The sequence below is a fragment of the Microcaecilia unicolor genome, chromosome 2 (genome assembly GCF_901765095.1).
Source record: "Microcaecilia unicolor chromosome 2, aMicUni1.1, whole genome shotgun sequence".
In the NCBI taxonomy this organism is placed as follows: Eukaryota; Metazoa; Chordata; class Amphibia; order Gymnophiona; family Siphonopidae; genus Microcaecilia; species Microcaecilia unicolor.
In genome coordinates, this window is record NC_044032.1 from 327,495,820 (window position 1) to 327,523,673 (window position 27,854).

The 27,854-nt window shown below is 43.2% G+C and overlaps 1 protein-coding gene across 1 annotated transcript in view; it reads right to left on the minus strand.

Annotated features, from left to right (window-relative positions):
• Nucleotides 1–27,854, minus strand: part of DNAH6 (dynein axonemal heavy chain 6) — a 2,906,060-nt gene that overhangs the window by 2,368,709 nt on the left and 509,497 nt on the right. The window contains exon 19 of the mRNA XM_030192089.1: nt 13,731–13,844. Within this exon, the coding sequence (XP_030047949.1) occupies nt 13,731–13,844 (114 nt within the window). The remainder of the gene's footprint in view (nt 1–13,730; nt 13,845–27,854) is intronic.

Consider the following 27,854-nt stretch of genomic DNA (forward strand, 5'->3'; position numbering starts at 1 on the left):
CTTCCGTATTCAGTTCAAACTCCTCTTGCTGACCTTTAAATGCATCCACTCTATGACCCCTCACTACCTCTCATCTCTCCCTACATTCCTCCCCGTGAACTCTGCTCTCTGAATAAATCTCTCTTATCATCCCCCTTCTCCTCCACCGCTAACTCCAGACTTCGTTCCTTTTGTCTTGCGGCACCTTATGCCTGGAACCGACTTCCTGAGCCCATACGTCTAACTCCATCTCTACCTGTTTTCACTACTGCCTTTGGCTCCTAACCCTACTCATTTGCCTTCCTTCTCTCCTGTTCCTCTTTACCAGTAATTCCCTTGCCCGTAAATGTCTTGTCTGTCTGTTTTTACCTAGATTGTAAGCTCTGAGCAGGGACTGTCTCTGTGTGTCTCATGTTCAGCGCTGCGTACGCCAGGTAGCGCTATACAAATGTTATTAGCAGTAGTAGTAGTAGCTATGTGCCTGTGGTAATGGAGGATGAGGTGAATGGGTCAGGGTGATAGGTACCACTGGTGGGATTTGACCCCACCACCCCTGAATGTCATGTCAACTATTCTAACCACTAGGCTACCTCCTCCACTCCGCCTCCACTATGCCTTCACAACATGTTAGGTATCTGTACAGATCCATTTGGCAGGCAGCATGTTCATGTCAGAGTGTAAGATTGTCATTGCCATATATATGTCCTGCAAATAAGAACACTGAAGCCACTATAACAGCCTCTTCCTCCATGTCTTGAGATAAATATATAGACATCAGCATGGTAATCTGCACTGCGGCATTTGGAGATGGATGCAGGGGGAGTATTCTAAAACAGGAATCCCCACTTTGAAAGCTAGGTAGCATTGTGAAACATATGCCATATACCTGCAACTCAACCTCCCTCTCTTTCTCCCTTCCTGCCCCTTTTCTCCATATAGACTGAGGATTTGAGGAAACATGGCCAATACCTGCAGCACCACAAATGGAACTATCTCCTGGGGGGGGGGGGGGGGGGCTGGGATGGGGGAACAGCAGCTGCAGGCACAGGTAGGTGAGTAACACTGCAGTGTCAAATGCACACACCATGGGCTCCCTCTCTACTTCTTGCTCATCTGTATAGCAGCGACTTGGGGCAGGTATCTATGGTGCCACAAAGTACAAGTGTTCAATAAGGTCCCCTAATATGGTAAAGGTCCCTGGGCAGGTATAGCACAGATAGCACTACAGGTAGCTGTAGGCAGCAGATCCACATCCTGAAGGAAGGGAGCTGTTGAATAAACTGTCATTATGCCTGAACTCTCTAACATAGTTACTGTAAACAGCAGGTGGCAATGTATAATCAGTAGGCAAAGGTTAATCCCTAAACCTCATATACCATGGTTAACTCCCAAACTACAGTGTCAATCTTAGAAATTGTAATGGTCAAATGTGCATCTGATGGAGAACATGATTGTAACCAATGTCTGTTTCCCACCTTCATAGCTTAGTCACCAGCTGCAACACCCTCTGGACCTGCCAATGCAGGGCCAAGCCCAGAGGCCACTATGGAGGAGGAGGTGTGTGGCCTGCAGGAGGAGGACAGCAGTGAGGAGGAGGAGGAGGAGAGCAGCAAGGAGGATGAGCAGGAGAAGAGCAGCGAGGAGGATAAGCAGGAGGAGAATGGCGAGAAAGATAAAGAGGAGCAGAGTATTGAGAAGGACCAGGAGGAGGACAGCTGCAAAGAGGAGAAGAAGGAGAGTTGCGAGGAGGATGAAGAAGTGGCAACAGCAGCATCCCCCTAACACACCATTTCCCCCTTCCTGCCCACCCTAGTGCCACCCCATGAGCAGCAGGACCAGCCTCCTACTGCTGTCCACATCTCCCCTGACACAGATAGCTGAGTCTGTGGCAGTTACAGGAGCAGGTGAAGGTACGGCAGCATCTTGCCCTGCACCTGCCACTGGAACTGAATCTGTGTGAGAGGGGATAGGATCAAAGCTCAAGGCCATGGAGGGCCCTGGAAGTTGGTCAGACCAGGCTTAAGCATGCTCTAAGATGCATCTTATCTGGCCTAGAGATGCTGGGACCCTGTGACTTTACCCCTCCCAGGACCCTCTGTCTGCCCCACCTCCTTATGCAGCTCTTTGGGTGGCCTCACCTCCCTCTACCTACAATAATCCATCCCCTTCTTTAACCATTTTTGTTCAGTGTATATAGTTTTTTATATTATTTTTTTGCAAAAACTTATTTTTTACACATTTTTGAACTTTTATTTTTTATTGTTTTAATCATACTTTTAAAAAATTATATTCTATTATTATTTATAGTTTTCACATTTTTATTATATGGTTAAAATTGTATTATAAAACCAATGTATAATAAGCCAGAGTCCAAGATAAATATTTCACCAAACAGCTGTGTAGAAATCCTAAACAGAACTCAGTAGTGCAACTCAAAGCCAGAAAGGTTTTAAGCTTTAAGAATCGAGCATTCAAATCTTCATCAGTCTTTTTGTATTGCATTTTCTATATTTTTTCATATACTCTTGAACTTTTCAACAAAATTTTAATTAGAGTCATAAAAAGTTTAATGAAAACTTAGCCTTTTTGACATCTTTAGCAGAACTAATTATTTTTTGGCATAACAGATGTTTCAAAGAAGTACAGGGTGTAGCAATGGGAGCTACTTTAGCTCCATCTGTGGCAACATTATATGTTGCACGCTTTGAAGGCATAAAGCTGTATCAAGCCACTGAGTTCAGACTGCACTTCCCTGGAGGATTTCAAGGAACAGTCACTATCATTGTTTCAAAAATAGGGGTTATCCATGTAGAGCCATCTCATAAGCTTATTTAAGGGCTTGATTTACTAACAGGGAACTGCACATGATGGAAAGCTCCCAGTCTCCTGATGTGGACACATTAACTTGTGTACTGCCTTTTTCAGAAGTGGCACCATCATTTGTGAATATTTTGAAGACACACTGGCATGTTCTGAAACTGTATCCATGTCTGAATAAATTTCCTGTTATAGCGTATAAACGAGGACACATGATAGAGGAGATGCTTTCTAAATAGCGATAGATAGATATTATAACATCTCGTCAATTAGGAAGTCATTCCACTTATGGACATTGTCAATAGTGCGAGTTGGCCCTCAAGGGCCCTATATGGAGACATCATCACACAGGACAAACTGTACAAGCACATTTTGATACTGACTGCAATAGTTCTAATGTGGTATATATGATAGAGTGCCCTTTTCAGCCAGTATATGTAGGATGGAGCAGTAGACCAGTGTGCCTACGATTAAATAAACAGAAGTCAAGGATCACACTAGTACTATGGAGGCACCACTAGTTCCTCATTGGAAGGAGAAACAACATACTGTGAAAGATATTAAATGGCGAATTTTGGATCAAGTAAAAGAAAGGTGGGATGGTGGTAATTATGAAGGTATGCTTAATTATAAAGAACCTTCCTATCCAGTCCAAACTTAATTCATATATAATGTTCAATAGTATTCAATACTCCACATTCTTCACATTCTTCAAACTTTCTATATGATGATATACATTCCCCATGAACCTCAGTGATGTGCAATCACCAGCAATTTCTCAATCTGGTGATAGTAGCAAACATCCACCTCTTCATTGGTTCATTTAAATATTCTAAACTTATTCATTCTATTTGTTAAAGCTCATAATTTAAATTGAACTTATCTTCTTTCTTTCTTTTAATTTTATCAGACCCAGGGGTTAGGCTGCCCGACATGCACGTTTCGCTCCGAAATGAGCTGTCTCAAGGACATCCCCTACAATATAAAAGCATTTCATTTATATCTGCACTCCATCCCCAGGCAATTAACCTATGTCCGGAGAGCATATTTATTTAAACCGAACCCCCAAAAACTTACCCCATGATCTTACTAGCGTCCGCTCAGCAAAAGTTATTCAGTAGCCAAGATGGCGCCAGCGTCTTTTCGAATTAAATATCAGCTGTTCTCTGACGTATCAACAATTTAAGCCCCGCCCCCCATGGCGTTCCACCAATAGCCTTCCTCCTTTCACTGCTATCGGTGGTAGGTTAGAAATTAGTTCAAATAAGGGTTGCCCATTCAATTCTGCATTCAAACCCTTCGGGGTAACCATCTGTAACATGAAAATATTAAATTGTTCTCTAAAATTTAAGAGTTTCTTCATGGACCCACCCTCCTCCCGAACATCTAAACATTCAATAATCCTCCGTCTAATATCTTCAGTCCTATGCTGTTTCTGCAACCAATGGTTAACCAAAGGAGCCTGCATATTCTGCGTTTGTATCCTCGACTTGTGCTCATTCAGACGAATCTTAATAAGTCGAGCACTCCTGCCAATATATATCAAATCACAGGGACATACGATTGCATATACCACATTACTACTCTCACAATTGGTTACTGATATACTTCTCATTGTTTTCTGTCTCTGGGGCACACGCCAGCTATCACCAGTAATGGCTGAGGCACACCATTGGCAATGACCACAACTATTTTGACCCCCCTGGGTAGTATTTCTAGCTCTATATTCCAAAACTTATTTTTACTTAAACATTCTCCCAGAGTTTTACCCTTAGTAAAAGACATCAGAGGCAGATCTACAAAACATGTATACAATTGAAGCACATGCCAGTGACTTTAATCACTTGAGATATCTTTCTACTGATATCCGTATAAGGTAGTTTACATGTCAAACGATCTTCTTCCACGTTCTCAGTTTCTTTTAATAGAAGTGTTCTCTGGGCAAACCTAGCCCTAACATATGCTTTTTTTATGACCGATCTAGGATATCCTCTCATCAAAAATCTATCTTTTAAATCAGCAGCTTGTTCTTAAACTCGATCAACGTACAGCATACCCTCCTAGCCCTTAAAAATTGGCTTACCGGAAGATTGTATTTAAATGAAAAGGATGAAAACTACCAAATTGAAGAAGTGTATTCCTACTTATTGGTTTACGATACAAAGATGTATGCAATCTATTCCCTACCTTATATATAGATAGATCAAGAAATTCTATAGAGGTACTCTGAACCGTCAAGGTGAAGGAGATATTAACATCGATTGTATTTAGCCAGTTCACAAACTCCAATAAAGCTGGCTTCGAGCCTGTCCACAGGAAAAATATATCGTCCAAAAAACGTCTCCATAGCCTCACAAATTGAAAATAGGGAGACAAATAGATAGATCTTGATTCCATTTGGGCAATATATAGGGTGGCTACAGATGGAGCTAGAGTAGCCCCCATCGCCACTCCTTGTGTCTGGAGATAAAATTGCTTGTCGAACCAAAAATAGTTCTTACAAATGACCAAATCTGCTAGTGTCAGAATAAAGTCCGTGGATATCCTCTGCACTCCTGGGCGTGTCGCTACAACATCTTTAATCACTTGTAGTGCACCAGCCAGAGGAATCTTCGTATACAAAGATACGATATCCAACTTAACTAGCCATGTAGATGCTGTCACATTATCTATATCTTCTAAGTGTCCTCAAAAAATGAGAAGAGTCTTTCACATAAGAAGCCATCTTTTGAAACTCTTCTTTCAAAAACTGATCAATAAAGATAGATAGCGGTTCAAGTATTGACGATGATGTAGATACAATCGGTCATCCAGGAGGAGATGTTAATCGCTTATGGATTTTCGGCAAAAAATAGATCTTAGGAGTTTGAGGATTCTCCTCAATTAAAAATCTTCCTTCTTTGTTGTCAGCATATTTCTCTTGACAGCTTCAGAAACTATCTCCTTAATCTGATTCTGTAAATCATCCATAGGATCCCTAGACAATAATTTATAAGCATCCTGATCATTAAGTTGATTTCTCGCTTCCTGCATATATTGTCCTTTATCCCAGACCACTGTCGCTCCACCTTTATCAGCTCTAATCACAATAATCGATGGTTCATTAATCAAGGTTTCTAAAGCTTTCCATTGTCTAGATGTCATATTACTCTTCATAGTTTGATGACACAAATTCTTTTCAATTTCATCCAGGTCTCAAAGCACTAAATCTCTAAAGGTCAATACTACCGGGTTAATCGGTCCCGGAGGGTACCACCTAGAAACCGGCTTTACTGTAGAGATATCCACTGAAGTCGGATGGTCCATAAAGAACACTCTGCACTGTAATTTACGAACAAATTTTTGTAACGCCACACGAAGGCGAAAAGGATCATGTCAAGTAGTTGGTACAAAACCCAAACCCAGATTCAGCACTTCTATATGATCTTCTGTAAGCTGAAAAGATGAAATATTCACTACTGCTTCCGGGTTCTCCATCCCCTGGAGTCCCCCGATCGATCTTGATCTCTAAACTGTTGTTGCTGTCTTTGTTGAATCGATTTGGTCCGTGTTCTCATACCACCCTGGACTCGTTGTTCCTCCATCATATTCTCCTGATCCCGATCACTCCCAGTACTCATCTCACCACTCTCCTCAAATGATCCCTCAAATGCCACTTTCTTCTTACCCGATATCATTCCAAATTCCTTTCTCTGCCAATTATATACTCTTCCATATTGATAATCTTTCTCATCTCTTTTCAATTTTTTAATTTTTACTTGTTTAAATGGAATCTTTCTTGGCTTTCACTGTATTTTTCAACTCATCCATCCACTTATCAAAATCTTCCGGCGCATAGGTACTTTTTAAACTCTCTTCCATCGTGGTGATCTCCACTTTCAAATCCAATTCTACCTGGGTGGTAGTTTCTACTATTAGAGCCATCAAATCACGGCTACACTTACATAAAAATAGCAGACCATTTCTCAACAAAGACCTTATCTGTAACAAAGATCTTCGGTTCTTTAATTATCCGCAGACCCCTAGGGATCCAGGATTTTTTCAGGTATTGTACCAAAGTACTCGCATGAAGTTCTGCCCTTATTAGTCTCTTCTGAAGATTTTCTAATTCCAACCACGAGCCATGGAGGTCCGGGCTCTCATCTTCTTCTAGCAACATAGGTCGCTGTAAAAGCTTTTGGATCTGTTCCTCAGTATACCCTTCAAATGCCATAGTAATTCAGTATTACACTCACTATTCAGGCAAAGATAATACTTGATAAAACTGGATATATGTTCACACAGATAAAGACTCTTCCTATCCAGTCAAAACTTAATTCATATATAATGTTCAATAGTATTCAATACCCCACATTCTTCAAACTTTCTATATGATGATATACATTCCCCATGAACCTCAGTGATGTGCAATCACCAGCAATTTCTCAATCTGGTGATAGTAGCAAACATCCACCTCTTCATTGGTTCATTTAAATATTCTAAACTTATTCATTCTATTTGTTAAGGCTCATAACCATTGGTTAACCATTGGTTGCAGAAACAGCATAGGACTGAAGATATTAGATGGAGGATTATTGAATGTTTAGATGTTCGGGAGGAGGGTGGGTCCATGAAGAAACTCTTAAATTTTAGAGAACAATTTAATATTTTCATGTTACAGACGGTTACCCCGAAGGGTTTGAATGCAGAAATTGAATGGGCAACCCTTATTTGAACTAATTTCTAACCTACCACCGATAGCAGTGAAAGGAGGAAGGCTATTGGTGGAACGCCATGGGGGCGGGGCTTAAATTGTTGATACGTCAGAGAACAGCTGATATTTAATTAATTCGAAAAGACGCTGGCGCCATCTTGGCTACTGAATAACTTTTGCTGAGTGGACGCTAGTAAGATCATGGGGTAAGTTTTTGGGGGTTCGGTTTAAATAAGTATGCTCTCCGGACATAGGTTAATTGCCTGGGGATGGAGTGCAGATATAAATGAAATGCTTTTATATTGTAGGGGATGTCCTTGAGACAGCTCATTTCGGAGCGAAACGTGCATGTCAGGCAGCCTAACCCCTGGGTCTGATAAAATTAAAAGAAAGAAAGAAGATAAGTTCATTTAAATTATGAGCTTTAACAAATAGAATGAATAAGTTTAGAATATTTAAATGAACCAATGAGAGGTGGATGTTTGCTACTATCACCAGATTGAGAAATTGCTGGTGATTGCACATCACTGAGGTTCATGGGGAATGTATATCATCATATAGAAAGTTTGAAGAATGTGAAGAATGTGGGGTATTGAATACTATTGAACATTATATATGAATTAAGTTTGGACTGGATAGGAAGAGTCTTTATCTGTGTGAACATATATCCAGTTTTAACAAGTATTATCTTTGCCTGAATAGTGAGTGTAATTATAAAGAACGGCATTGGATATTTTTACTGCAAACTGTCAACCCTGTGGGTTTGAACACTGAAATCAAATGGGCTTCTTTATTATGACAGTGGCAGAACTTAGGTCTGTGATTGGCGGACTGAACTAGCTAACAATTTAAATAGTAAGCAAAAAAACGCCAGTGCCATGTTTGTGTAACATCGTTGATCGGCAAAAGAAGGAGCTCAGCTATACAGTAGGGGGAACCTCCAGTTACCAATGTTAGGGGCTCTAAGACCACTTACATTTTATAATTATGGGCAAAAGAACAGTACAAGGGGGGTTTCTCTATTTAACCGATAGGGATTGAATATCTCTGATTTTATTTCACAGGAGTTTATGTCCTTGAAACAGCTTCATGCAAAACATGCGCCATTGTTGGACTGTTTTGCCCCTGAACCAACAAATTTAAGTTTTCATTAAACGTTTTATTACTCTAATTAAATTTTGTTGAAAAGTTAAAGAATATGTGAAACAATATAGAAAATTCACACAAAAGGACAGATGAAGATTTGCGTGCTTGAGTCTTAAAGCTTAAAATCTTTCTTGCTTTGAGTTGCACTGCTGAGGTGTTTTTAGGATTTCTACACAGCTGTTTGGTGAAATATTTATCTTGGACTCTGGCTTATTATAGTAATATAGTAAATGATGGCAGACAAGAACCTGTATGGTCGATCCAGTCTGCCCAACAAGAATAAACTCATTTTACATGGTATGTGGATAGTTTACATGTATAACCTGAGTTGATTTGTCCTTGCTATTCTCAAGGCACAGAACATAGAAGTCTGCCCAGCACTCTTCTTGTACTAAAAGTTTCTGAACCTAATGTCGAAAGCCCCATTAAAATTTACACTCCAGTCTTTTTACATCTTTAGCAAGATACGACCTCCAAAACTGAACACAATACTCCAAGTGGGGCCTCACCAATGACCTTGAAGAGAGGCATCAACACCTCCTGTATTCTGCTAGTTATACTCCTCTCTATGCAGCCTAGCATCCTTCTTGCCACATATAAGTACATATGTATTGCCATACTGTGGAAAGACCAAAGATCCATCAAGCCCAGCATCCTGTTTCCAACAGTGGCCAAATCCAGGTCACAAATACCTGGCAAGATCCCAAAAACATACAAATATTCTATACTGCTTATTCCCATAAATAGTTGACTTTCCCCCAAGTCCATTAATAACGGTCTATGGACATTTTCTTTAGGAAGCCGTCCAAACCTTTTAAAACTCCGCTAAGCTAACTGCCTGAACTGCTATGGATTTACAGCCTATCTCACTGACACAAACTACTGTGGATTCATTGGATTCGTAATAAGTAATGAAAACCTTTAGTAGAGGAGCTAAATTACTACTACTACTACTTAACATTTCTAGAGCGCTACCAGGGTTACGCAGCGCTGTACAATCCAACAAAGAGAGACAGTCCCTGCTCAAAGAGCTTACAATCTAATAGACAAGTGGAACGGTCGGTTCCGATACAATGATTAGCACATATAAACACAATGATTAGCTGTATACACACAGTGATTAACTGTAAACAATCATTACATCACTGGTCTCTAAATCTAAGCAATGCCAAGAGTCCTTAGACCAGGAAAAGAAGCAATACATACATACAACATCTCTGGTCTCCGTCATGCAGGTTCTTATCATCAGCTGGGGGGGGGGGGCCTGTTACAGCGAAAGCCAGGAGATTTTTTTTAGACCAGGAACAGATCCTCTGCGCAGTCCGTACGTTACTCACAGATGAGCTCCCACTCTGCTCTGACAAGCCCTCCCTTTGTATTAGGCTCCGAGCCCATGACCAGAGCTAAGGAAAATTACAGAATGCTTCTCTGCTTAGGTCTGTGGGAACGTGGTCACATGCTTTCCCAAGCCCAGGTGGCCAAGCTGGACTTCCGAAAACAAATGCCATCCTCCCCTTCACATACCAAATTAGTTAGAGCTGTGTCTTATCTTCTGCATTCCAACTTGTTTTTTGTAGTTACAAGAAAAGTTACTTTTGGTCGAAGACAGAGTTGAAAAACAATCTTTTAAAATTCACTTCCATCACACTGCCTTTACCACATTCTCTGGCAACGAATTCCAGAATTTAATTACACGTTGAGTGAAGAAAAAGTTTCTCCGATTCATTTTAAATTTACTACATTGTAGCTTCATCGCATGCCCCCTAGTCCTAGTATTTTTGGAACAGATGCTTCACATCTACCCATTCCACTCCACTCATGATTTTATAGACCTCTATCATATCTCCCCTCAGCCGCCTTTTCTCCAAGATGAAGAGCCCAAGCCGCTTTAGCCTTTCCTCATAGGGAAGTTGTCCCATCTCCTTTATCATTTTCATAGCCCTTCTCTGCACCTTTTCTAATTCCACTATATCTTTTTTGAGATACGGCGACCAGAATTGAACACAATATTTGAGGTGCCGTCGCACCATGGTGCGATACAAAGGCATTATAACATCCTCATTTTTGTTTTCCATTCCTTTCCTAATACTATCTAACATTCTATTTGTTTTCTTAGCCGCAGTAGCACACTGAGCAGAAGGTTTCAACTTATCATCAATGACGACACCTAGATCCCTTTCTTGGTCTGCATCTCCTTGTCACATTGTTTCTTCACCTTTAGATCCTCGGACACCAACACCTCAAGGTCCTCTCTCCTGAGTCGAGCTTACTAATCTCTCCCCTCCTATCTGGTTGATGATACTTTGAAAACTCTCTGCTCAGTGTGCAGTGGTGGCTAAGAAAGTAAATAGAATGTTAGGAAAAGGAATGGAAAACAAAAATGCGAATGTAATAATGCTTTTGTATCGCTCCATGGTGCGATCCGCACCTTGAATACTGTGTGCAATTCTGGACAACGCACCTTGAAAGAGATATAGCAGAATTAGAAAAGGTATAGAGAAGGGATGATGAAAATGATGAAGGGGATTGGATGACTTCCCTATGAGGAAAGGCTAAAGTGGCTAGGGCTCTTCAACTTGGTGAAGAGACAGCTGAGGGGAGATATAATAGAGGTCTATAAAATAATGAGTGGAATGGAATGGAATCGGTGGACGTGAATAACTTGTTTACCTCTTTCCAAAAATACTAGGACTAGGGAGCATGCAATGAAGCTACAAAGTAGCTACATTTTAAAACAAATCAGAGAAAATATTTCTTACTTAATGTGTAATTAAACTCTGGAATTCGTTGCAGTGAATGTGGTAAAGCAGTTAGCTTAGCGGGTTTAAAAAAGGTTTAGATGACTTCCTAAAAGAAAGTCCAAAAGCCATTATTAAGATGAATGGGGAAAATCCACTGCTATTTCTAGGATAAGAAGCATAAAAATCTGTTTTACTATTCTGGGATCTTGCCAGGTGCTTGTAAACTGGATTGGCCACTGTTGGAAACAGGATACTGGGCTTGGTGGAACTTCAGTCTGTCCCAGTATGGCAACACTTATGTTCAGTATACAGTGATACGTATGTCTAGTAGCGCTATAAAAATGATAAATAGTAGTAGCTGAAGTAGTAGTTATGTTCTTTAAAGTTTTGCCAGCACCCACACAAAGGAGCACAGATTTTTAAATAATTACTCGTGTTGCCACAGCCTAAAATGCAGGAACTTCCTGGCTGTGGCAACACGTGAGAAATTCCTTTGCGAAGCCTACATAAGGGCTCTGTTTACTAAGCCTTACTGTAGGCGTGCACACTGTTTAGTGAGTGCTAAAAATTAGTGTGCACTAAAAAGTATGCATGCCTACAACATGGCTTAGTAAACAGGGCCCTAAAGATGTAAACTAGCCAATAGTTTATTGCATCTATTAGCTAAATTTCACAGAAACAGGTACCAACTTGCAAATATTTTCATGGCTTTAACACATAGGGCCCAAAGAGAAGTGAGTGTATTTCTCAGAAAGAAAGCCAGAACAAAGCAAATATGCAGTTTCTCAATGTAGAGTCAGAGAGCGAATGAGAGAATGTGTGTAATATGTGTGTTCCTGTGTTCGTGTAGGTAGATTGTGTCTCAGAGAGACAGCAGTGAACGAAAGGAAAGGGAGAAAAGATCAGAGGTGTGTTTCTCAGAGAAGATAAGAGAGTTCTAAAAGACAGAGAAGTTTGAATGAGCCCAAGACCTTCTGGACAAAAATAAACTCCTGCCAAGTTTAATACTTAGGGGCCCTTTTACAAAGGTCTTGCTGTGCGCCAATTCAGAACTACCACCCCCAGCATGCACCATTTCCAGCGCTACAAAAATATTTTGTATTTTTGTAGTGCGCACCCAGCGGTAATTGGGCAGTGCCACATGCTGCCTGATTACAAGTAGGTTAGCGCAGAGTCCTTACCATCATTGCGCACCAATCCCTGTGATGCTATCACAGGCCCCCTTTTACTCCACAGACAGAATCCCCCTTGTAGTGACATACAATCCAGAGCTGGAAAACTGAGGAAAATCATAAGAGATCTACAACGCTATACTCCAGAGAGGAGATTACTGAAGAGATATTCCCATCCCCACCAGTACTGGCCTTCCGAAAGCCACCCAACTTAAAACACAAGCTAATCAGAAGTAAACTTCCATCCAGACTGAAAAGGAACAGAAGGGCACACTTCCCTGTAATTTATCCAGGTTGCAAACTATGGCCAAAATATTTCACAGGACCCCACAGTCATCCACAAAGGAAAGATATTCAACATAAAGAATCTTTCACTTGCTCATCTTCCAATGTGGTATATATCATTCAGTGTAAAAAATGTAACGAAGGATGCTATATTGGAGAAACAGGCCAGATGCTTAAGACAAGATTCAATTTACATAGACATCACATGAACAATACTGGTGCCAGTAGGGGCTCCCACCCCTGTTGGTCAGCATGTTACAGGACCAGGACACTGTACCAGTGACTTCACAGTGAGAATCCTGAAAGGTAACTTTAAAACCATACAAGAACGTAAGACCTTTGAAGTCAGAATGATTGAATATTTTAACACCCAACAGAAAGGACTTAACAAGGATCTGGGGTTCCTAGCCCATTATAAACCATAAAGCTGTATTTCTCTGTTGATCACCCCACCCCTCACCTATCCACACCCATCCTGTTAAAATATCAATGATATGCTTTGATGTCCCCATGCATACCTCCTACCCACCCCCATCCTCCCACCCTGTCAGACTGTCATAGTAATGCCTGAATGTTTTCACTTATATACACTGTCAGCTAGCACATTTGCTTATTTCCGATCTGACGAAGAAGGGCAACCTTCGAAAGCTAATCAAGAAATGTATTAAGTTATGTCCAATAAAAAAGGTATCATCTTATTTTCTTTTCCATGTTTTATTTTGTTTGATTTCTATTGATAACATTAAAACTGTAAATCATGCCTCAACTCTTGTGCAGCGCTGCATATGCTTTGTAGCGCTATAGAAATGCTAAATAGTAGTAGTAGTAGTCTTCCTGCTCACAAGAGACATAACAAGAAAACAACAACAACAACAACAAAAAGATAATCTCTCTTACCTTCAACCACTCTTCTAAGAGCAATTCCCATTCAGAGTAAGAATCCCAAAGAAGCTGTTTCAGTTTCAGTTCAGCACTAACTTCTTCCAAGGCTTCAAACTTTGTCACTTCTACCTTTAAGAATAAGTGAAAATATGTGAGTTATTTTAGAAGCCTATTCACAGATTTCCCCTTTGAAATTCCAGCATTTACACAAGGAAATGACATCCACATAGCAGTTCTAAAAGAAGCTCTGTTGACATGTAGATATCCATCATATATAGAAATTGCAAGGGAAATGTTGGGGGTGTGTACTGTGAATGCGGTCTGAATAACCCAAAAATCTACATGTGAATTTCCTATTTCATATAGGGAATGCATGTGTATGACCTAATAGTTTTATGTCAGGATTTACAGCTGTCCTTTGGCATACACAGGTTATTAAAAATTGTTTGTTTGTGCAAGCCATTTACAGGAGAACTCAATAAAGCTATCTTCCTTAATTCTCCCTTATTTCTCCCTCCAAACTAAAAATAAAGAAAGATTGCATCTTCTATAGTTAATTAGCAGCGTTTATACATATACTAGGGAAAAAGGCCCATTTCTGAACCCAATGAAACGGGCGCTAGCAAGGTTTTCCTTGGAGTGTGTATGTTTGAGAGAGTGTGTGTGAGAGTGACTATGTGAGAGAGAGAGAGAGTGAATGTGTGAGTATGTGTGTGTGACAGAGAGAGAGTGAGACTGGGTGCGAGTGTGTCTGTGAGAGAGTGTGTGTGTGAGAATGAGAGTGTGTGCCATGGGCCCCCCTCCCTCCCTACCTCCCTTCCTCCCAGTACCAGTGTCCCCCCCCCTCCCTCCCTCCGAGTTCCAGGGTCTTCCTCCCCCTCCTTCCCTCCAAGCTCCAGGGTCGTCCCCTCCCTCCCTCTCTCCAACTTCCAGGGTCTTCCCCCTCCCTCCCTCTGAGTTCCAGGGTCGTCGTCCCCCTCCCTCCGAGTTCCAGGGTCATCGTCCCTTCGAGTTCCATGGTCATCGTCCCCCTCCCTCTCTCTGAATTTCAGGGTCCCCCTCCCTCTCTCCGAGTTCCAGGGTCGACCCTCTCTCCGAGTTCCAGGGTTGTCCCCCCTCCCTCCCTCCGAGTTCCAGGGTCATCCCCTCCAAGTTCCAGGGTCGTCCCCTCCCTCCCTCCGAATTTCAGGGGACTGAACTTCAGGTTCCCCCCTCCCTCCCTCCGAGTTTCAGGTCCCCCCCTCCCTCCCTCCCAGTTCCAGGATCCACCCCCCCCTGCGGAACGCGACGTCACACGCATGGGGGTGTCATCGTCCCTCCCTTCCTCCTCCCTTCCAGTTCCAGGCCCCTTACCTCCAAATTTTAAAAGTCATTTTCACTTACGAAGTCGGGTTTACGGCAGCCGGCAGCAGCAGCAGCGGTAACGGGCGTGCAGGCTCGGCCCTTCTCTCTCTCTCAGCTCTGGTCCCGCCCTCATTTCCTGTTTCCGCAAGGGCGGGACCAGAGCTGAGAGAGAGAAGGGTCGAACCTGCACGCCTGTTACCGCTGCTGCTGTTGGGAGGTAGGGAGGCTTCAAGGCTTCACTTTCTCAGCTTCAGAACGTTGGAGGTGCTTTTATATAGGATGGGTCGATATTCAAAGCAATAAACCAGCCAGAAATGGCTCCTGGCTAGTTAAATTGCCTCTTCGGGGCTAACCCATCGTTTTCAGCAGCACTCTCCCAACCTCCGACCTCCCTAGACCCTTACCTTCAGGGATCACCTGATTTCCTGGACAGGGGACTCTTCACTGCAGGGTGTAATCAGAGCACAGGAAAAAGCCTTGCTACCAAAAACAGGTGCCATTATTTCAGTTGGATCTTCACTTGTTCAGAGCTAAGCAAAATTTACTCGGATTGTTTCATATTTTCCATCTGGCTAATCCTTGGTTTTGTGCCGATCTTATCTGTCTGCTTCCTGCTTCCTATCTTTATTTCTGTGATCTAGCTGTACTTAGAAGGGCAACCCCCCTCAAACAACAAACAAATAAACCCTATTCTTTTTTTTCTCTCTCTCTTTACTCCTCCTATATGGCTTAAACTGCCCTGTCCCGCTGAATAATTAGTGATATTGTGATACTAAACTGCATAACGTTTATGTTTTTTCATAATATCTACTGGCTGTCTGTTTAATTCAGCATTTTTAGAGTCAGGACTTACAGCTGTAAAATTTCTGATTGTATATTGCAAAACTGTTTGGTCATTTACTCTAAATCTTAGCTAGTGCAGATTTATGGGTTTGGTGGAAATTAGAGACAGCTTTGTTTTATTTCTATTTCTTTCAGGCCCACAGTGCTAGCCCCCCGCCCCTTACCTGCAGGAGTCACCTTATTTCTTGGGCACCATATCTTCCACAGCAGTGTGGGAAGAGTTTAATAAATTCAGGCTTAGAGTTTGGTTTCACAGCAAACACAGTATATAAGAGTCTCTCTCTCTCTCTCTCCTTACTTACTATCTTTCCTTCTAACACCTCCTGAGCTATGTCTCTCTCTTGGATGTTCTGACCACAGATTACCCTGTGCTATGTAACAAAAGAAATAAGTAATATATCAGTGACACAGCGGGGACATGTGGAGCTGTGCACAGAGTCTGCCCACAGTAGCACAATTACCCTCTACCCAGGGTACAGTGCTGTCATTCCTGGGGGAAGTGATCGAAAGAGTCTGCCCACAGCAGCAGTACATCCTCCCCCCCAGGACCCAGTACTGGCACTGCTGGGGGAGGTGATCAATGGAGTCTGCCTGCAGCAGCACAGTTACCCTCCCCTCAGGGCTCAGGTATCAGATCTGCTGGGAAGGTGACGCTGGCAGACTGCCCACAGCAGTCCTCTTTTCAGCAATGATGAGCATTTCCAGGGGGCACATGGCCAACAATCCTCAGACCATCTTTCTGTCTCCTCCCCCTTCTCCTTCTCCTCCACCACCACCACAACCACCAGATACCATCGGGCCATCAGGGCACTCAGACATAATACTCCAGCATCTGTCACCGGCATTCCTAAGGCACAAGTGTTTGCCAGATGCCACAGCACAGTTCTCAGAACACATCAAGAAGGAGCCACCAGGAGTGGGTGTACCAATTGCTGACACTGCCAGTAAGTGGTGAGAAAAGTCTCCTGCTCTCCCCAAATGTGAGTGGGTGTAGCTTTATAAAATTGTTGTTGTCTTACTTAAACGTCTGAGCTGCTCAAAATTTCAGTATACAATAGGGCTCATTTTTTAAAGCACTTAGACTTACTAAGTTCCATAGGTTACTATGACAGGCATTTTTGATATGATGTCTAAGTCCGACTTTGGACGTTTTGCACATAATATCCAAAATCCAAATTGGAAAGAAGGTAATTTTCAAAAAAAGGATAACTTTTTTTTTTTAATACCATTTTGAACAAGGTTGTGTGCTTTGTTCGTTTTTTGTTTTTTGTTTTTTTTGGGGGGGGGGGGGGGTTGGACTATTTTTGAAAACAAAACCGTCCAAATGAAAAATGTAGAAAATCAAGCCATTGGGATGTAAGATTGGCCAGCATTTTACTTATCTGGTCCCCCAGACATCCCAGGAGAGCAATGAGGCACCCTAGGGGGCACTGCAGTAGACTTCAAATAAATGCTCCCAGGTACACATCTCACCATTGCTCCCTTATTCTGTCTGCTGAGCCCCCCAAAATCTATTGCCCCCAACTGTACATCACTACAATAGCCCTTATGGGTGAAGGGGGCATCTATATGTGGGTACAGTGGGTTTCTTGTGAGTTTTGGAGGGCTCAAGTGTAACAGATAGGAGGAGGTATGGGCCCGAGTCCACCTGTCTGCAGTGCACTGCACCCATGACTAGACTACTCCAGAACCTGCATGCTGCTCTAATGGACCTGAGTATGACATCTGAGGCTGGTATAGAAGCTGATAAGTAATGTTTTTAATCACAGGTCATCCCTGATTCTCTCCAGTGGTCTTCTGGTCATTTAGGGCACCTTTGTGTGCCTTACTCATTATAAAAACAGATTTAGATCAAAATATCTTGGCTTTAGTCCTAGAAAGTTTTGTTTTGTTCCATTATGGCTAAAAAATGTCCAAGTCTTAGGAACGGCCAAATCCTGCCCTTAACACACCCCTGACATGCCCCCTTGAGATTTGAATGCCACTGCAGATGAACAGCATAGAAAAACATCTGAAAAATAGGTTTTGAAAATACTGATTTGGACGTTTTTGTGAGAAACATGTCCTAATGCTGCTTTATGCCACTTTTTAGATATGTTTCTCTTTCGAAAACTATATAACTTTGTAAGTTTAAGTGCTTTGAAAATATGCTTCTACACTTCTCTGTCTACAGAGTGGATAATCTTTACTATTGTCAAAATGGTAGCTCTTGCTGTCTCTGTGGAGCACGCAGATTTTATGGTAATGTCCTGTAGCCATACTCTACAACTTAGAATCTCCCTCTACTGGGGTAACTCTGATCACTTTTTAATTCCTTCACTCAGCCAGGAGAAACTCTCCATGCCTGTAATTTTCAGACAGCTCACACACTAACTCTCCATCTCTATTCAGCTTTTTCTCTTTCTCCTTCCTCACGGAAAAGCAATGCTCTGCCATCAGTGGAGGAGGTGAGGTTTTGCTACACAAAATGGCAGTTCCCTCACTCTGCCTCTGGACAGCGCAGCCATATTTGGGGCTCATTGGCAGATAGATTTTAGATTCCTTATCATTGAACTAATCCTTGCTGTGCTTCCGCCATTCCCACTATAATTTCTGATCACAACCTCTCTTTTCAAAAGTACTTTCAGTGTCCCAATGCCCCTTCCTTCAGTGGCCTCCAGTGGTCACTGTTTCATGGCTCCGTTGTCTACAGAGACTGCTGCTCTATGTTCTACACATTTTTATACGAGAAATGATGTCTACTTGACACACATCAGGTACCAATTTACTTCTCCACATGCCACATGTCATCAAGACTTTAAAGGAACATTAAGCCGCTTGAACAGCATATTGTTTCTTTAATTCTAAAGTCTAAAAACAAAAACAAAAAAAATCATGATATACTTCTGTCTGTGTCTCTTCCTTCAGGAATCTAAACTGTACTAAAATGGGTTAACCTTCAACTACCCAGACATCATTACCCAAGAATACTTTACACCTTTGGCTGGGCTGTATTGCTACATTACTTACTTGCTCCATTAGTAACTAAAACCACCTTATTGTCTCTTAGTAGCAGTAAAAATGTGGAGATACATACTGGCTACCCATTTACATTAAATGCCATCAGAGAGAAGCTCTGTTTAAGACTGAACTTAATTTCTGTGCAAACATAACATGTGAAGGATCCTTAAAAAAACCCAATGCAGAAGCATCCATATGAACAGGCACAGTATGTATACCCTTTTGCGATCTACATGGTAAATTTCTATTCTGGCCTCTACAAGGCTGCTAGTTACCAAGAATAAATTCCAGTCCTTAATCCTAATTTTTTGTTTAGTGCAGTTGATGACAAGAAAAACAAATCATTCACTTACAGTTGTGTTGAGACAGATTAGGAATGCTGTACATACAGAGTGAGACCATTTCTGTGATCAGTCCCTCTGCCTGAAAGGAAAACCTGGCAGTACCTGGTGATTTGGACACTGATATCAACAGGCACAGCATGTTATTAGTGCTGATTATCGGGGGGGAAGTGAGAGAGGGTTGTGCCTAATCCTCGCACACTTTTGTTTGATAGGTCCGGGCTGTGAAAAGCCTGGACCTGTCAAATATTCCAAGGAGCTACCCCCCCCCCCCCAAAAAAAAAAAAAGACATGGCCCTCCCGAACACTGATACGGGAGGTTGGAGATCTGGTGGATCTCTAGCCCCCCAACCCCCCCAACAGAAATGGCTGGCGGTCACCGGACCTCCAGCCCACACATAGTAACATAGTAAATGATGGTCCATCCAGTCTGCAGTCTAGCAGTGACTGTGACCCTCCCCCCCAAATCCCTGGTACCTTAAATGGAGGAGGGATGTGATCCTAGTCTCTCCTCCTATGAGCACCACCTCCAAAATGGCAAAATCCAGCCTGCACTGGGCGGGGCTTCCATACCATATAAGGGAGTATTGAATGCACCAGGCATGGCACCGCCATTTTGAAGATGATGCTCGTAGTAGTAGGGACAAGGATCGCGTCCCTTCTCCATTTAAGGTACCAGGGGTTTGGAGGAATCGCGGTCACTGCTAGTCCGGTGACCTCCAGCCACCTCTTCTGTTGGTGTGGGAGTTGGAGGGGGTTGCTACTAGGCCACCAGTGATGGGGGCCTTGAAAGGGGTCCCACTGGACCACAAAGGTATTTGTATTTGGGGTGGGGGGTCTGGGGGTCCACCAGATCCCCAGGACTGACAGTGACAGCCCGGGTGGAAAGCTGCATCCTGCCGTCCGACTGCTGTCCTGCTGCCCTTCCTGCCCTAAATTCATCTCCAAGCTGGCTTAGGGTTTTAAGCAGTAGAGTGCTGTTGTTCAGCATGCTCTATCTTTGATCATGGAGCACCAGAACAAAAAAGCAGATCAGCATACATTAGCATGTATTAGCATGCTACTTGCATTGATCTGCTGTGCACTTTTGTTCTGACACTCCGGGTGGCTGATCATGAAGCGCAGGTAAATGTGGGCAGTAGACTGGCACTAATGGTCTCTAGCGCCCACATTTACCTTTGATCATCTGTTTGTGAGTGCAGAACACAGGCATTAATAAAGACTAATCACTGGGGACTGTAGAAATGCAGTGATCTGGTCCATATGCACAATTTAAATAATATACACACATGTAATCTGTCACAAGTAGACAGAACAAGTTGCCCCATGCAGTGGGGGAAGAACACTCCCCAAACGGTATCAGAAGATACCACTACTAACCCTTTACCAATAACCAATAGGCATGGAAGTCCAAGTAAGCTGGATCTTTTGTTGCTTGATGACTTCTCTCTTTCTCATAGGAGCCGAAATGAGAAACACAAAACACAAAACAAACAACAGAGAGAGAGAGAGAAAGTCTCTGAGTCTCTGGAGTGGGTAATGGTCCACAGAGTTCATGTGTCTTCGTGAGGTATGAAGATCACTGGTTCAGTGATGACTCTGATGAAGCAATCTATTGTCTTAGATAGGAGTCTGGTGTTGAAATTACCAAGTGGCACTAAGTTGTTATTGATGATCTCTGAATCTGCATCTCTGACAGCACTTTGGTGACAGGTGTCTACTTGAATGTCCATTTCACTCAGTATTAGCTCTGCTATCTCTGTTGCCAGTACTGCTCCACACAGTTCTAAATGTGGAATAGTGTGATTGGGCTGTGGTGCTAACTTGGCCTTAATGAAGAAGATAAAACCCACGTGAGACATTTCTTCTGCATCTGTTGCTTTCAAGTAGGCCACTGCAGCTATGGCTTTTACAGAAGCTTCTGAGAAGATGCAAATCTCCTTGCATCTAGCAGTACTGAGCGGATAAGGAATATATGTGCATGGCATTTGGAGCTGTTCAAGAGCCTGTAGGGAATCTTTCCATTTTTCCCATTCTTATCTCATGCGACACGACCACATCACATCATTTTTGCAAAAACTTCATTGGCTACCAGTACAATACAGGGCTAAATGTAAAACTCTCTGTCTGATCTTCAAGGCCCTGAATGGGAATGGCCCCGAGTACCCGAAGAATAGGATGATCCGCCACACACCGCCAAGGACACTAAGGTCCTCCCAAGGACTATCACTAACCACACCCCTCTCCAAAAGACATTACACGATGTGATACCCGCAAGCGAGCCTTCTCCAGAGTAGCCCCCACACTCTCGAATGCACTGCCTGAAAGGCTCCACTTAACACAAGACTGGTGAAAGCTTGGCTCTTCAACCAGGCCTTTAATGGAAGAACTAACTAACTTGTTAGTCTCACTCACACACACAAGGAGTGACTTGGGCTGCACATACTGCAGCAGGACATGTTTATCCACTCCTACGCTAGCTGAGATAATATTTAAACATCTCTCTGACCTCATGTGCAACTTTCTTTAAATCAGTCTTTAAATCAGTCACCTTACTTTCTAATTCTTCTTACTCTCTTACCTATCTATATGTTACATCTTTGATCTACCCTTCACTATCAATTAAAATGTTCTATTAAGTATTGTGTTGACATTTGTAAGTAGTATACCATGCCATACTTTGTACTGTTATTTGAATACTTTTAATGCTGTAATTGCCTATTGCTCATGTTTGTTCTATTCTTGCTGTTTACTGCCTTGAATGAATTCCTTCAAAAGGGCTGTAAATAAATCCTAATAAAATAAATAAAATTTCTTGTGGTAGTGGGTCATCCCACCTATCAGTACTTTAGAACAGTGCTCTTAACAAAGATCTTCCACGAACTCCAGTGGATCAAATAGACTGTTAACTGTAGACAAAACATCTCAACGAGTATATGGTTTGCCTTGAGTTGAGACTTGAAAGGTAAGGACGTTTCTTTTTAGGTTCCAATGTAACCCAAGGCTTCACTGGAGTGGAGATGTATCTACTCTCAATTCAAAGTCTTTCAAGCCTTTGGCATGATCCTCTACAGGAAATGCTTTCATTACTTCTGGACTGTTAGAGGCAATTTATGAAGTCTCAGATTAGCCTCTGCTAGCATTGCTTGTGTTCTCTTTAACAAGTCAATGGCTTCAGCGGTGGGCAAAGACATCAACCCATCGTCCACACAAAAGTCTCCTCCCAGGAAATGTCTGGCATCTGTACCATACTCTTTTTCTCCTTCTTAGGCTGTCCTTCTGAGCCCATATGTGGCTACTGCTGTTGATAGACTGTTACCAAAGACATGGACTCTCATTCTGTGTTCCACAATCTCTTTGTTGATGTCATTGTCATAATCCTATAGGAATCTTAAATAGTTTCTGTAGTCTGGGTGTACTACTAAACAGTAGAACATTTGCTATATGTAAGCTGTTATTGCAATTGTTTCTTTTCTGTAGCAGATCAGAACCCCTAATAGACTGGTGATCATGTCAGGACCAGACAGAAGTATATTGTCGGATGAGATTTCTTGGAACTGAGTACTGGAATTGAACACAATTCTTAACACAATTCTTATCTGGCCTGGTTTCTGCAGGTGGTACACATTAAAGGTAGATAGGTGCCAATGAGTGGCATAGTCACAGGGAACCTTGGGGGCCAGGACCCCCTCAGTTTGGGTTTGGACCCCCAAAGTCTGCTGGTTTGGCTGGCAAGGGTTTGTGATATTCACCACAAGCAAGCGCACTGCTTCCCCCTCCCCTGTGCGCATGCTGATTTTTAATAAAATTGAGAATGTGTGAACTTCATCATCCAGGCCCTGGTCATGCTAGGACCCTCACCCCCTCTCTCCTCTCAGAATGTCCCATAAATTCGCTCCCCCATTACCATCAACATTTTGCCCCTTAAACACTCGCTTCCGTGCAGATTCAGCGCTAAACAGTTACAAAGTCCCTTCTATAAACGCTTCTCAAAAATGACTGTCTGAAGTGTTGTGAAAAATAACCTTATCTGTAAACTTGCCTTCTGCCATTGGCACATTATCTCTTCCACTTTGTAAACTTCTATAACACCTTTTGCAAACTCAATCCAAGTTGAAACAGCAGACACCACTCCTGTGCTTTCAAGCTCCAGTTAGTTGCAATTCTGCGTTAACAAATTTTTGCGCTTCAGGCACTGAGTCAAAAGAGCGCCATTGTCCCTCATGATGAATCTTTAAAATTGCCGGATACAGCAGCATAAACCAGATTTTCTTCTCCACCATTTCAGAACATATTGGATGAAAACGACGCCTTTATTCCTGTACTCCAGCTGAATAATCTTGAAAGATCCTAATTTGAGCTCCTTCATACATGTCAAGGAGTCACGTTTCAATCTGAAGCTCCTCATAATTTCTTCCTTATGAAGGTAGTTGTGCACCTTTATAATGACAATCCTTGGCCTTTGATTATTTTGTTGTTGCCATCCAACTCTGTGAGCGCGCTCGATGCACAGCACCCCATAACTGTCGGATAAGGCAAATTCTTTGCATAGCCACTGTTCCAAAATATGTCCTAGTGATTTTTCTGGCAATTTTTCTGGCAGTCCTACAATTCTCAGATTACATCTTCTCGATCTATTTTCCATGTCTTCTAGCTTTTCTTCCTGGGCCTTTATCTGATCTTTAAGGTGCGAGACCTCCGGTTCGCTCCGGGCCCACGTATCTTCTAGTGCTGATATCCGGTTTTCTGACTCACCCAGTCTTTTCACCGTATCCGCCAAAGATGCTTCTAATTTTTCCAACTGTCCCGTTAGCAGGTCGAACCGTGGAGTTAATGCTGCTCCCACCACTGCTGTTATTTGTGCCAATTGTTTATCGGTAAATTCTCCACTACAATCACCTTTCACCTCCACCATCTTGGAGCTAGTTTTTGGCAGTGACAGTTCTCAACTTTTGTTCCCCAACGGAGGAGGGGTAAATTCAGCGTTTTTGATTGAGGTAAGGAGTGAGGGTCCCGGAGCAGCGCTGAAACACAGCTGCTATTCACACCGCATCACGTGACCTCATACAAAGGCATTACAACATCCTCATTTTTGTTTTCCATTCCTTTCCTAATAATACCTAACATTCTATTTGCTTTCTTAGCCGCAGCAGCACACTGAGCAGAAGGTTTCTACGTATCATCAACGACGACACCTAGATCCCTTTCTTGGTCCGTGACTCCTAACGTGGAACCTTGCATGACATAGCTATAATTCGGGTTCCTCTTTCCCATAAGTACATAAGTAATACTACACTGGGAAAAGACCAAGGGTCCATCGAGCCCAGCATCCTGTCCACGACAGCAGCCAATCCAGACCAAGGGCACCTGGCAAGCTTCCCAAACGTACAAACATTCTATACATGTTATTCCCGGAATTGTGGGTTTTTCTCAAGTCCATTTAGTAGCGGTTTATGGACTTGTCCTTTAGGAAACCGTCTAACCCCTTTTTAAACTCTGCCAAGCTAACCGCCTTCACCACGTTATCTGGCAACGTTTTCCCACATGCATCACTTTGCACTTGCTCACATTAAACGTCATCTGCCATTTAGACGCCCAGTCTCCCAGTCTCGTAAGGTCCGCTTGTAATTTTTCACAATCCTCCCGCGATTTAACGACTTTGTGTCATCAGCAAATTTAATTAACTCACTAGTTACTCCCATCTCTAGGTCATTTATAAATATGTTAAAAAGCAGCGGTCCCAGCACAGAGCCCTGGGGAACCCCACTAACTACCCTTCTCCATTGAGATACTGACCATTTAACCCTACTCTCTGTTTTCTATCTTTTAACCAGTTTTAATCCACAATAGAACACTACCTCCTATCCCATGACTCTCCAATTTCCTCTGGAGTCTTGCATGAGGTACTTTGTCAAACGCCTTCTGAAATCCAGATACACAATATCAACCGGCTCCCCTTTATCCACGTGTTTGTTCACCCCTTCAAAGAAATGTAGTAGATTGGTGAGGCAAGATTTCCCTTCACTAAATCCATGTTGACTTTGTCTCATTAATCCATGCTTTTGAATATGCTCTGTAATTTTGTTCTTAATAATAGTCTCTACCATTATGCCCGGCACCGACGTCAGACTCACTAGGTCAAGTACTTCAGATGGCAGGAACTCAATGGCTCAAAAGGAGCTTTCATCAGCTGGATGGGAATGATGTTGAGATCCCATGACACTGGTGGAGGTTTGACAGGGGGCTTTGAGTAAAGCAAACCTCTCATGACACGAACTACTAAAGGCTGTCCAGAGATAGGCTGACCTTCTACACGTTGATGGTAAGCACTGATTGCACTAAGGTGAACCCTTACGAAGTTGGTCTTGAGACCAGACTCTGATAAGTGTAGAAGGTATTCAAGCAGCGTCCGTGTAGGACAAGAAAAGGGATCTAGGGCCTTGCTGTCACACCAGACGGCAAACCTCCTCCATTTAAAAGAATAACACTTTTTCGTGGAATCTTTCCTGGAAGCAAGCAAGACTCGGGAGACACCCTCTGAAAGGCCTAAAGAGGCAACTTCTAAGTTCTCAACATCCAGGCCGTGAGAGTCAGAGACAGGAGGCTGGGATATAGAAGTGACCCCTCGTTCTGGGTAATGAGGGCTGGAAAACACTCCAATCTCCACGGTTCTTTGGAGGAATACTCCAGAAGAAGAGGGAACCAGCTCTGACAAGGACAAAAAGGAGCAATCAGGATCATTGTTCCCCAGTCTTGCTTGAGTTTCAGCAAAGTCTTCCCTACTAGAGGTATGGGAGGATACGCATACAGAAGGCCTGTCCCCCAATGTAGGAGAAAGGCATCTGATGCTAATCTGTCATGGGCCTGAAGTCTGGAACAGAACTGAGGGACCTTGTGATTGATCTGAGTGGCAAAAAGATCCACTGAGGGGGTGCACCATGCTCGGAAGATCTTGTGGACAACATCCATATTTAGAGACCACTCGTGAGGTTGCATTATCCTGCTCAGTCTGTTGGCCAGACTGCTGTTTACGCCTGCCAGATACGTGGTCTGGAGAAACATGCCGTGGTGGTGAGCCCAAAGCCATATCCGGACGGCCTCCTGACACAGAGGGCGAGATCCGGTGCCCCCTTGCTTGTTGGTGTAATACATAGCAAACTGATTGTCTGTCTGAATTAAAATGATTTGATTGGACAGCCGATCTCTGAAAGCCTTGAGAGCGTTCCAGATCGCTCTTAATTCCAGGAAGTTGATCTGAAGATCCTTCTCCTGAAAAGACCAAGCTCCCTGAGTGTGAAGTCCATCTACATGAGCTCCCCACTCCAGGAGGGATGCATCCATCATCAGCACTTTCTGTGGCTGAGGAATTTGGAATGGACGTCCCAAGGACAGATTGTATCGAATGGTCCATCACTGAAGGGAACTGCAAAAGTTGGTGGAGAGAGGGATGACATCTTCTAGATCCCCTGTGGCCTGGGACCACTGGGAAGCTAGGGTCCACTGAGCTGATCTCATATGTAGGCATGCCCTGGGAGTTACATGAACTGTGGAAGCCATGTGTCCTAAGAGTCTCAACATCTGCCGAGCTGTGATCTGTTGAGACGCTCAAGCGAAGGACACTAGGGTCAGGAGATTGTCTGCCCTTGCCGGGGAAGATAAGCTCGAGACATCCGTGTGTCCAACAGAGCTCCAATGAACTCCAATTTCTGCATTGGGACAAGATGGGACTTGGGATAATTGATTACAAACCCCAGTAGCTCCAGCATTCGAATAGTCATCCGCATAGACTGTAGAGCCCCTGCCTCTGAGGTGCTCTTCACCAGCCAATCGTCAAGATAAGGGAACACATGCACTCCCAGTCTGCGTAGCGATGCTGCGACAACTGCCAGACACTTTGTAAAGACTCTGGGCGCAGATGCGAGGCCAAAGGGCAGTACACAGTACTGAAAGTGCCGAGTTCCCAGCTGAAATCGTAGATACCTCCTGTGGGCTGGAAGTATTGAGATGTGAGTGTAGGAATCCTTTAAGTCCAGAGAGCATAGCCAATCGTTTTCCTGAATCATGGGAAGAAGGGTGCCCAGGAAAACCATCCTGAACTTGTCTCGGACTAGGAATTTGTTCAGGGCCCTTAGGTCTAGGATGGGACGCATCCCCCCTGTTTTCTTTTGCACAAGGAAGTACCTGGAATAGAATCCCAGCCCTTCTTCCCCTGGTGGAACGGGTTCGACCGCATTGGCCTTTAGAAGGGCAGAGAGTTCCTCTGCAAGCACCTGCTTGTGCTGGGAGCTGAAGGACTGAGCTCCCAGTGGGCAATTTGGAGGCTTGGATACCAGATTGAGAGTGTATCCTAGCTGGACTATTTGAAGAACCCACCTGTCGAAGGTTATAAGAGGCCACCTTTGGTGAAAAAATATCAACCTCCCCCCGACGGGCAAGCTGTCCAGCACGGACACTTTTTCCGAGGCTATGCTGCACTGGAGCCAGTCAAAAGCCAGTCCCTTGCTTTTGCTGGGGAGCCCTAGGGACCTTAGGCGCACTGCGTTGATGGGAACGCGCATGCTGGGGCTGAGCCTGAACCGGCTGTCGAGAAGCAGCAGTGTACCTAAGCCTA